Here is a 12,375-nt window from a genome sequence, read left to right as displayed (position 1 = left end):
AGATCCAGTTAAAGGTCACCAGTAAAGTGGTGCGATCTTCAAATATGACACACAAGTCATTAACCATTAGCTCCATTAAGAAGTGAAGTGCCTGAGATCTACTGCTTCTCAGAATACACAGCTAAGATCACAGATAAGACTATGTCAAGAAACCAAAGTCTGGAGTTCAGAGTCCAGCAGAAATCTATTCTCGCATTGTAGAGAAAACATAATTCACCATAAAAGTGGGAAATCTTTTTTGAAGAATACAATGTAAGCCAATGTGCGGGCCAAAGGTTTGGCCATTCCTTCTAAAAACCCTGCTGACTTGTCCGATGAAATAGCCAAATTGTGTTTGTACTTGTCATCGACTTGCAGTCTCACTTGAAAGGATGTTTGAATGAAATCAGCCCAACATCAGTGCCTCCTCCCGGTTTCATTCACCAACTCAGACACGAAGCATTAGCATTCGTGGAGCAGAGCTTAGCCTGCAGGGCCTGTCACTGCTGAGGGAGAACAAGAGAGGTGGATTTCACAGGTCGTCTCCCTCTGTTTTGTCTCTGCTGAGAATGAAACGGAAACAGACAACTTACACATGAGAAACATGTGACCAACTGATCATCTGAGCTGGGCGTTTTTGACTGTGACAAAGGTGCAGTAAAAAACAAAAAGCAGTATGATCAAGCTTTTGTTCCAGCTGACTTTACCAAAACATTAACAAGGTAAGGTTACCTCACTGATGCTGACTTTAACAAAACATTAACAAGGTGAGCCTACCTCACTGACAAATGAGGTAAGCCTTCTTTCTGCATCCAAGCAAATTTCCAAAAATTCATATGCAGTTTTTCACCCTCTACTTTGTACCACAACTTTTCTTCAGCTGAGATCTAATCAATAGTCAACGACATCTCACAGGCTGCACAGGAGTAGATAAAAATCGCTGTTCTTCTTGGACACGCTTGGCTTCTCTCATCTCTTTAGATTTCTTCACCTCCCAGTCTTCACTTCCTGCTTTCCTTCCTTCCTCCTCTCTCCTGCCTTTTTTCTTTTTTTCTTTTTTTTTATCCTGCATGAATGAGTTTGGGACAGTCAACACAAATGGAACCAGAGCGGGTCAGGTCTTTCTGGTGGAAAGTTGGTGTTTAAACCATACTGAATACACTGACTGATTAACAACACTATCACCTGACCTGTACCCAGAACAGGCCATTGGGGAATGGGAATAATGCCAGTAAGCAACTTAAGTAATGGCTATGAGCTTATATAATACACAATATAAAAATAGAATATAATAGAGCCATTTGGCTGTTATGTGTTGTTTATAATTCAAGTGTTTGTTGTATCTGACGTTGTGAAAAGTGAACAATTTAGATTACAGCATACAAATTACACTGTAGTCTATATTTTTATTGATACACGTGGTACACATATTCAGTGTGATTTACACTTACACCATTTTAACTTGCCTGAGAATTTTCACGTTTTTAAGTTTTCTTCAGTATCTTGTGATAGTTGTATGTAGATCCATCGGTACTATTGCTTATTATTAACAGGAACTGCTAATAGTATTATGATTTAATAAATTAAAAGAGAAAGCTCCTTTATTATGGTGTAAGTCTGTGGTCTGTCAAATAAAGCTGTCCCTATTGCACTGTTTTAGTTTCCAGTCAGTATTTCCTTGGTACCTTGTATGTACAAAATATTTGCACTGTGATTTAGGCTGTAATATAAAGTGTCATTGAAGCTCCTGTAAGATTCAGGAAAAGTTCTAAAATTGTATGACAAGAGAGATAACATGCCAGGACAACCAGCAGTCAGCAGAAGTTCATGTTCTTTTCATTTTTGATTAAGTCTTCATCAAGAACAGCACACGCTTGATGTAAGAGATTAGTGGAAAGGCTGCGTTTGCATTAGCTTTGTGTGTGTGTGTGTGTGTGTGTGTGTGTGTGTGTGCGTGTGTGTGTCTGGTCTTGTGCACATGGGACAGTACAGGACGTCCTTATCAGGAGGATTTATATGCTTTTGATTTCTGGTCATGCTCAGGCAGTTGGGCAGATGCTCTGACCTCATCCTCTATCTTCTAATAAAACTGTCCTCTCAGCTCTTCTCATCTCTCTCTCTCTCTCTCTCTCTCTCTCTCTCTCTATCACGGCTGTTTATCCTTTTTATGTCTTTCCCCTCAGCTCCACCAATCCCTCAAGTGCTCTCATTTTTTCCTATCCAGTCATTATTGTTTGCCCTTTGTCCTTTTTTAATTTTAATCTCCCGTTTCCCCCTAGTTCCTCCTAGCCTACTTTCCTCCCGTGTTTTGTCTGCAATTATCACCCCATGGAAAAAATGCAAGTGTCATAAATTTACTACACCGATTTCATACATTTCATATTATATAATAAGATCAGTGCCATAAACTTGGTCTATATTTAACTTTGGCTCTGATAGACTCATCAAAAGTAGAAGCTGGGTAGGCTATGCAAAGCACTAGGTCAAGGCCACCTGCAATCTAAATGGTGCTGATGCTTTGTAATTATAAAAAAGGTGCTGTGATGTATTTTTAATGAGGAGGAGGAGGGGGTTGGCACCCTGTCATGGAAGCCTTTTTGAAAAGCAAACAAAATATGTTCCCATATTAATTCAAATATTGGAGAGTTTATTAATTTTTAGCCTTTAAAGGGTTGGTGAGAACTTTGCAGCCAAGTACAGATGAACAAATTCAAAAGAGTCTGCTCACAAAAGGACAAAAAGCTGAGCATTCATTATTCAAACAATTCAGGACACATAAGGCAAACTAATATACTTCTACATTTACAACTGCATAAAAAGTAAAGAGCATTGTATCAGACCATGAGAAATGTCCCCAGAGCTTTCCCTTCTGTCTCTGCACATTAAGCTGACACATTCTTGTCAACGTCTGGTGTCTCATTCATCTCCTCTTCACAAGAACTGAAGAAGCAGCCTCTCGGCGTCATCACCCCACTTTCTTAAGTCCAAGTCTCAGACACTTGTTAGACGGCGACTGATACTGTTCACTTTGATGGGCTGACAAATTTCATAGTGTGGCTTTGCTCATTTGCATTTGAGTCAGGCTGTGGGTGGCCCCCTCGAGAACAGAGCAGTGTGTTTGGCATGCAAGGGAAATGTTTCTGTTACTGTTCCATTTGTTAAACAAGTGTCACGCTTTGCAAGTGTTTGGCAGGCCAACTTTGAGGACCTGAGTTGTTACACGTAAGTGTTTGGACACAGTGTGCCGAGATATAGTACAGTATGGGAACAGTGCAGAACATGACGTCTGTGTGCTGAATTTTTTTGTCATGGAGTATTTGGCAATTTGGCAATGCCACATAAAGTCAAATACAGGAAGAGTCTGTCCATATTTAGAACATGCATCCACCTGCTACTGTATGTTCTAAGTTTTCAATCATTTATGGAGTCTGGGATCACAAAACACATATGAGACACGAAGAGCCACTGTAGGTCAGTCCTGTTTAACTCCACATTGGCATTGCATTGACTTTAAACATGCACATACACCACACTCTCCGCAGTAAAAAAACTAGCTATGACTCACCACAGAGCCCGCCTTTAACCCCCCTAGCCTGCTCCCACCTCACCAGCAACACCCATTAATTCCACACACGCACACACCGGTTATCTCCAGTGAGACATTAGTGACAGATCTATTGGTTGTGAAGGCAAGAGGTGGAATTGATGGAGAGATAGAGTGAGACAGAACAGCAAATGAAACAAAAAAAAAAAAAAAAACTATAGGGCTGCAGGAAAGAGAATGGGGTGATGGAGTAACAACACAGTCCTGTTTTATATTCTTACACACTTCAACATGGTTTCTCAGTGCACACACCAACACACACAGTAGTGGCTTTGTCTCGCTGGGACAGTGATGACTCATTCTCTCCTTTCGCCCATGGGACTGGAGAAACACACACACACACACACACACACACACACACACACACACACACACACACACACCCATGAGTGGGGAACCAATTGATGGGTATGATGATTGATAGGAGTAGGATAGCTATTATGATTGCAGTTGCATAACCAAGGACAACCTACAGCAGCATTGGTGCGAATGGACCGGTGTGTGTTAGGGCAAGGCGTTTGTTGACAGCATGCTGTTCATTTCTGTTTAATTTTTAATACAATGCTCATGCTCTCTGCTTTAATTTCAACAACACCAGCCTGTGGTGAGCAACAACGGGGTCTTTGAAAAAAAGCGCCCCAGTCTTCAGTCGCCTTAGTGTTTATGTTAGGAGACAACGCTCATGGTAGAGCTTAAGTAGGGAATAAAGACAAACAGAACAATGTCTAGGGTCCTGTTAATTTGCTTTTTTGACTTCCCTCAATGAGCGCTAATGGGCAAACAGAGGGAGGTCTGTAAAATGAGTCAAGTGATGTTATGGAGTGTGTGGATGTACTTGCACCTGCAGGCCAGAGGGGGAGATTTGTGGTGAGAGGATGGCAGGATAGAGGGGATGGACTTAATGTAGAAAATTTTGTTTTACACCTTATAAGAACATCACATGCAGTTTCTTGGACTTCCAACACTGAGGCTGCAGTATAGGAAGCTGAAGTGAAACTGGAACTTCTGTGCAAGAGGTAAGAAAACCTCATTCAAAACCACATGAGAAATATTATGACCTTACTAAACAGTATGACGAGGTTAATGTAATTAGAGTGTATTTCATTTCATTGGCTTGATTGTGCAATTACATTAGATGGAATACTCTATGTCTTGGCAATATTCTATACATATTTCTTCATATTTGGCATCTTTGCAGAGTTTGAGATATCCACTACAAATATCTTGTCAAGCAGGGTTTTGAGATATAAAAGACATTTGTATTAGTTTCATTGTCCTAAACATCATTCCTACTGGTAATAATACTGTTGTATTAAATTAATTGCTTGGAATGTGACAACATTGCTTAAAAGAAGTCTGATGTTTTTGAACAAACTCTAAGGTTGGCAAGCTGGAAAAGAAATCAAGGACGAACATTGAAATTAGGAGCCAAGCTCTCTGATGTAAATATACATCAGAGTTTACAGAAAGAGTTTCAACTTTGATGTGCAGTATTATTTCTGTGAAATTATCGGTAACATTGCAGCTGTTAGACCTTTCAGAATAACATGGTTTATAATTTGTCAAACCTGTTTGAACATCTGTCAGATCGAAGGAATCACAAGATAAATCTGACGTGATCTTTATTATAATTCAATAACAATGTTGTTATTTTCCATACAGAGTGTGAGCATATTATTCACTGCCTACAGTTGTGTGTATGATGAATGTGACAAATACAGGCAGTTGATTGGGTAGAGGTTACAGGGCTGAATGTGACTGAACAAGTAGTGACACAAATGCATTCACAGACACACATCACACACACACACACACACACACACACACACACACACACACACACACACACACACACTCTTTCTCACTATTTGTTTTTCCCTTTACCTTGCAGCCTTTGCTTTTGTCATGGCCACTGGTTTGCCCACTGGCAGGGCATGGTGAGCACGGTTCCTGGTGGTAGTACTGGCCACCCTGCAGACCGCCATAGTGACAGCAGCCGTAAGGCGAGGGGAAGTGTGTGTACCACAGGTCATCGGCCAGTGGACACTTTGGACAGGGGTAAAGGAGGCCCTTCCCTTGGGCCTTCTCCACGCTCACCTTGGGGTTCCTCATCCATCTTCGTACCTGCGCGGCAAAGAAATGTCAGAAGCAGTTTGAAGAAAAATGGTTGGTTTAATCTCACTTTTACTTTACTCATATTATTATTCACATGTTTTTGGGATCACTCGCACAGGTGCTCCACAAACACACACACATACAGTATATACAGACACACTGTCAACCCTGCCAGCTGCACCTTTGATCAGAGAAAGAAGAGTTTCTCATGTTATCCCTGATTACATGACAGCTCAGATGGGACACACACACACACACACACACACACACACACACAGTTGCACTTCAAAGAGGCACAGATTGATTCTCCGCTCAGCCACACTTTGAACACATGAATCAGTGAGGGGACACACACATGCACACATACATCTGTTGCATGTTGATGAGACAAAGCTGATCCTCAAATATGATGAAAAATGAGGTCTATCTTGTCTAATCTTTGTTTCTTCTTTGTCTTGACTTGCTTTAATGTCAACAATACTTCAGAAAAACATGGAGGAGAGTCTCCGCAGAAAGGGACTTTAATCCATGTGTGACTATTATGATGAATTATCACAAACTAAAACCCTTCTACTTCCTTCTCACTAACAGATCTTGATATTATGCAGCCATACAGTACCAACAAACAGAGAGGCATTATGTTTAATGGTGAAAAATCACTGACACATGTGCAAGTTGGTGCATGCAAACACACTGCATAAACACATCGCTCCTACAGTGACTAAGACTTCCCAGGAATGCACCGTCACTAACCGTAAAATCCGGTCTATGTGTGTGTTTGTGTGTGGAAAAGAAACATGCAGGAGAGGTGGTGAAAGTGGAGATGAAACAGAAAGAAGTGACACACGAGAGACAGAGGGAGACAGACAGGCAACATTTTCATGAGAAGCCCTATAAAACCTTGTCCTGCTGCGTGGGTCCAACATTTAACAAACACACACCGTGGGGCAGTTAGCCTGTGTGACTGAGCAGCCAGACAGCTGTGACACAAACACACACACACACACACACACACACACACACACTGGATTGAATGCCTAAGTCGAAGGGTAGCCAGACAGCATGTCAAGGCATGTAGGGTCTAGAGAAAAACAGAGTTGGAAAAACATTCCAGCAGGTCAAAGCAAAAACAAACCAGCCACTGTAGGACTAGCACAGAAGTCCGATGACACACAGTTAAAATAAGAACACTAGTTTCTTTACACAGAACATGAACTGAGTGATTGACGTTACATCCAATTAGAGGATTTTTTCCTTTGTTATTTGCCATCGCGTTCAAAGCGGAGAGAGAGAAATGTTACGGCATTACCCCATGGATCAAACACTGAGCTGTCATACCTCTTGTTTAACATGTCACGCTGACGATGAAACTGATGAGAGGTGTCACCCGAATGCTTAACACTTATTCACCTCAGGCACAAAAACACAGCGCTCACAGCAGTGTGTTTTTTTGAAACTCAGTGAAAAGCTATACATGACATCATGTTTTTGACAGGTCTGCTTGTCCGTGTGTAACACTTTTAAGGCGTGTTGCATCCCAAAACTTCATTTCAAAATTTCCCTGATTGCCCAAATGGCATGTCTCAAAGTCTGATACGAAGAAGACTCATGTTGTTCTGAGGTGGTGTATCTTCACATCAGACGTCAGCTGAAATGTACAAATGTCCGAACTCACAGACATAAACCCAAGCACAGAGCCATTGATTTTATATTTCCTACCATCATTTCCCTTACTCATTTGTATAACACAGTGCTCTGTCTGGACTCCATGGTCCCCATTATGTGATTAGGCTTATTTAGACACAAATAGAGAGACAAATAAACCCTGAAACAGCAGCAGCGGGCATTAATTCTTGGGGCTGTGTGTTGATGCATATCTGGAAGCTTTTATTCTTGCTATGGTGGAAGGAAAGCCAGTTTTATACAGAAATATGCAAAAGATAGATAGATAGATAGATAGATAGATAGATAGATAGATAGATAGATAGATAGATAGATAGATAGATAGATAGATAGATAGATAGATAGATCCTCAGGCTCTTAATTACTGATTAATATTAATACATTTTTTAAAGAAATCCCATGGGATCGCAGCAGAATGTGCCTGTGGGAGTGCATGTGTGTTTGTGCGTGGGTGTTAACACAACACAATCTGCCCATATTAACAAGCCGAGTCATCAGTGATCCACACCATACTGTACGCCATCTGACCAACACACACAATAGCACACACTTTGGAAAACCCGACTGCGAGCAGGATCACCCATAGATGACACAGCCAGACTACAAAAGTATCTACCCAGCAACCTACAGCTATAGAATAAATACATTCATGATTGTTGATTGTTCCCTATTTGTTGTTACCCTGGAAAATACTCACTCCTAAGGCTGAAAATGTGGTAACTTGAACACAATAACGTGTGCAATAAACCCTTACTTTATCATTATTATATTACGCTGTTTGGGTAATGGGAAAAATAATGCTGTCCCATATTCCCAAAGCAATACAGTGATTACTGAGTGAATGCATCAACCCACCTCTCCTCCATAAGTTGGAAGTAATGTTAGTCATTTCCTTCCTGTCATACCCCACAGTCATATTGCTCCACGTTTTCTTTTGATCTCATGTAAATCGTCTACAAATTATTCAGATTTGAGGAAGCACAAGTTGAACTGTTTGTCAAGCTTGGCATGTTTTGAGTGACTGTAACAAACGCTAGTGGAGGTTTAGACAGATTACAGCATATGCTGAAGCCCAACAAAGCCTCAATTGTGTCAGCCAATTTTGCAGCAATTTGTTGTTGCTTTTCTTCTTTTCTTTTTCTCTAATTTATAGATTTAATGTTTTTAATTTGCTTATATAAGCATTGAGCACAATGATTCCCAGTGTGTCACCAAGATGAACATTATAATGGATTTTTTTGGGGGATTATGTTACTGTTATTAGAATAAATTATTATTATTATTATTTGGCTGGGATTGGGGGGGCAAACAAGTCTTAGTTAAGACAATGGGCTGCACCAAATGTCCTCCAAAGTGCAGTTTTGTAGTCCATTAAATCACAGGATTGTACTTTTGTTTTTGGAAAAGTCAGCACACACACACACACACTCATTACACAAACACACCAACCAAGGCATTTAATGCAAACCATTAACATTATACAGGGAATGAGCCTTGTGACAGCACTGCAGCAAAATGCAGGATATGCTGAGTAGATCCTAAACTATAGGACCTTGCCAGCTCAATGATGTCATGTTTTCTACACAGCAGACACTTGTAGGTTCTGTAATGCAACAGTGTTTTGGAGCATACACACATACACAGAGAAAGACACACACACACACAGTAAACACAGATACGCAGGGAGCTGAATCTTGGGCCTGATTAGCACGGCTTAGCTTTCACAATGACATCATCTCTGGCACACACACACACACACACACACACACACACACATACAAAGAGAAGAGGGAACACTCCGGCTGTGACACCTCCTCTCTCAGCCAATATACCTCTGTGGTTGTGTAGGTGCATGTGAATCCATCCCAAAATGTGTGTGTGTGTGTGTGTGTGTGTGTCTCATCCAAACTCACCTTCCTCTTGACAAACTGGAAAGCAGAGCACTTCTTAAAGGAAAAGGCAGTCTTCTCTCCTCCTCCTCCTCCTCCCACTCCTGCACCTCCTCCCCCGCCACCTCCTCCTCCTCCTCCCCCGTTCACCAGCTTCATGGCCGACACCGGCACTCCGCTTGCTTCTGTAGATCCCAGGATGACGGCCAGACTGATAGGGAGTAAAAGAGAGAGAGACAGAGTTGTCTATGGCATGAGGAGAGAGCTGTAGCTTTTGCCGAGACAAGTGCAGGACAGCAAATGTGAGAGATGCCTTTGTGTTGAGGGAGAGAGGTGGCAAAAAGAGGATGCGAGGAGGCGAGTGAGAGCGGGTGAGAGAGGAGGTGGAGGTGGAGGAGGCAGATGGACCAAAATGTGAGGGAGAGAGGCAGGACGCTGCAATGGGAACGAGATTACTGGAACAACTAGGTGTCAGGATGGAGATGAAGATACAATAGGGTGGAAATAAGAGAGAAAGTGGGCGAGAGCGATGCACAAAAACAGATGGAGAGAGGAGGAAGAGGAGGAGGAAGGTACCAGCTCCTGTTGCTGTGAGGAGGAAACTGTTTACAGTCTCACAGAAAGCATCTCACTGAACTGCCTGGTGTGTGTGTGTGTGTGTGTGTGTGTGTGTGTGTGTGTGTGTGTGTGTGTGTGTGTGTGTGTGTGTGTGTGAAGTTTATCCACGCATGTGTATGTGCATTTGCATGCTGTGTATGTTTACATATCCCTCCAAAGTGTGTGTGTGTGTATATAAATGCATCCTTCCCTACCTTTATGCCAGTGCGTTGCCTGCTTCCGCTGCAGCTTTAACAGCCTGTTTCCACCCGAGGACTCCTCAGAAAAACTGGTCCCAGATGAGATGCACCCACTCCTGCTCCTCAGTTACAGGTGTCCCTCCCCTGTTGTCACTGAACTAAGCCCACAAAAGAGGGAGGAGAAAAAAAGAGGGGAGTCTGCGATGATGTTGCTGTCCGTTTCAATAAGAGCATGTCACTGTATGATTAGTGTCTCTGTGTGTGTGTGTGTGTGTGTGTGTGTGTGTGTGTGTGTGTGTGTGTGTGTGTGTGTGTGTCCTCAGTGGTGCAGTTGTGTGGAGTGCACTGCGAGTGAAAGCGTTGATGCCGCCTCGCTGTCAGTCTGTAAACAAACACCCGGGAAGTGTGCGTGAGAGCATGATGAGGTGTGTGTGATGTGTCCAGCTGCAGTCCTCTGGCTCACACCAGCGCTACTTTATCAATGAAAGGCTCTGCAGTGAGCAGATGCTACCTCCCCTCCCCTTCTCTCTTCTCCCTTCTCTCTCTCTCCAGCTCCCTCTCTGTCCCTCATCACTACTCTGCCCTCCCCCTTTTCCTCTGCTCGCTCATTCTTCTGCTGCAGTTGACGGCTGCACCTCCTCTCTCTCTCTCTCTCTCTCTCTCTCTCTCTCTCTCTCTCCCTCTCTCTGTATCCCTCCTTCAATCTACCTCACCTCACAGTTCATCCCTCTGAAATTGTCCCAGTGAGGACTGAAGAGGACACCTAAAATATGTGTCTCCACCACAGTAAGCGTGTGAGGGTTTAATGTAGTGTACAATCTTTCCTGACAGCTTTGGTCCAGCTGGATTTGATACACACAAGCAAACACACACACACATCTCATCATATTTGTGTGTATGCCCTTGCCTCTGTACCTATAACACAGGGTTAGTTTAATTTCCTGATGTGACATCCATGAACTATAAAGCTGAATCACGTTCCTTTTATGAATCCATGCACCACACGTGTGCAGTGAGTGTGGCAACAAAAATAAAATAATCTTCCTAGTTGTGAGCTGGCTTTATTGCCTTAAAATCAATAGTAACACATGAAATATTAAGCCAAAAGAAATAACAGCTTCATTCTTTTACAACCCTTTAGTCTTCATATTCACTTATTTATATTACTGAAGGAAATTCTGCAAGTTTGGAATGTTTTTCTTGTATTATGTCTGTCTTCTTCACAAATCAATTAAATGCGGATGTTTACTGACGTGATTTCACCCATGATGAGGAAATTAGTTTGAACTTGACCTTTGCCTGCTGTAGCTAACAAACTCAAATGGCCTGAGGCATCTCTAGCAGCTAATGTCAAAGTGTGACTTGAATTATAATTGGAGCTAGATCCAAGGCATTGTTTATATAACAAACTTCTAGTTTCTTCTTGTTTGGTATGAGTCACTGAGATCAGTTTTAATCATAACTGGTTGGAGTGAAAACCTGTAGACTTGCTATGGCTTAAACTAAGAGTTAGCCCAAAAATGTCAGAATTTTTAATGGAATTGTTTGACATTTAGGGAAATATTAACGCTTTCTTGACATTATATTTTGGAGGGCTGCCCCCGAATAATCGAGTAAACTGTTAGTCAGCGAGAAGAGTCTTAATCAACGCACTTTTCATTAGCCCTGACATTCACAGTAAAAAAAAACTGAATCAAACAGACCTTTTCTCTTGTAACTGTGTTATGTTGTGCTGCTGCATGTGCTAACTGCGAATGAGCTTCTGCCACTAGTGTATGGGTCCTATCAGCTGACTGTACCGGGACTGCGAGCTCGAAGTACCGGAGGACATTCGTTTACACCACGAGTTTTGGACTGCTGGGGTGTGGGGCCGGAAGCTTAGCCTGAGTGGGACAATGGAGCCAGGCTCACACTGGGACAGAAGACAGCCAGGGGAGGAAAGGTGTGAGGGGAGAAGGGGTGAATTTGTAGCCAGTTCATGTGTAAGTTAGTGTTAACATTAAATATCATCCATCATATCAATAAGTCTGCAAGTATTTCTTTTAGTGAAGTTGGAAGTTATTTATTCCGTGTTTTGAACGACTCTTGTGTGATGATTTACTTGTCATTTACACGTTTACTTGTGTGATGTTATACTTAAATAAATTAACTAAATGTTCAGTCTCCTTGTTGGTCGTTCTGACACATTCAAAATTATAACCGTTACGTTATCGTTTAACAAGCGGCTGTTAAAATATATATATATCTAAGTCATTAAATCAATGAATGTCCGCTGTTGACTTTAATGACTACTAGTCGACTACAAAAA

At 42.0% G+C, this 12,375-nt stretch overlaps 1 protein-coding gene across 1 annotated transcript in view; it reads right to left on the bottom strand.

Moving 5' to 3' along the window:
• Window positions 1-10,525, bottom strand: part of sgk1 (serum/glucocorticoid regulated kinase 1) — a 35,301-nt gene extending 24,776 nt beyond the window's left edge. Inside the window, exons 1-3 of the mRNA XM_051408695.1 lie at window positions 10,083-10,525; window positions 9,295-9,481; window positions 5,468-5,707 (exon numbers count right to left, since the gene is read on the bottom strand). Coding sequence (XP_051264655.1) covers window positions 5,468-5,707; window positions 9,295-9,429 — 375 coding nt within the window. The 5' untranslated portion in view covers window positions 9,430-9,481; window positions 10,083-10,525. The remainder of the gene's footprint in view (window positions 1-5,467; window positions 5,708-9,294; window positions 9,482-10,082) is intronic.
• Window positions 10,526-12,375: the final 1,850 nt, after the last annotated feature.

This window comes from Dicentrarchus labrax, unplaced genomic scaffold (assembly GCF_905237075.1).
Source record: "Dicentrarchus labrax unplaced genomic scaffold, dlabrax2021, whole genome shotgun sequence".
Taxonomy (NCBI): Eukaryota; Metazoa; Chordata; class Actinopteri; family Moronidae; genus Dicentrarchus; species Dicentrarchus labrax.
Note: the sequence above shows the minus strand (reverse complement) of the source record. Positions and strands in the feature narration are given on the sequence as shown.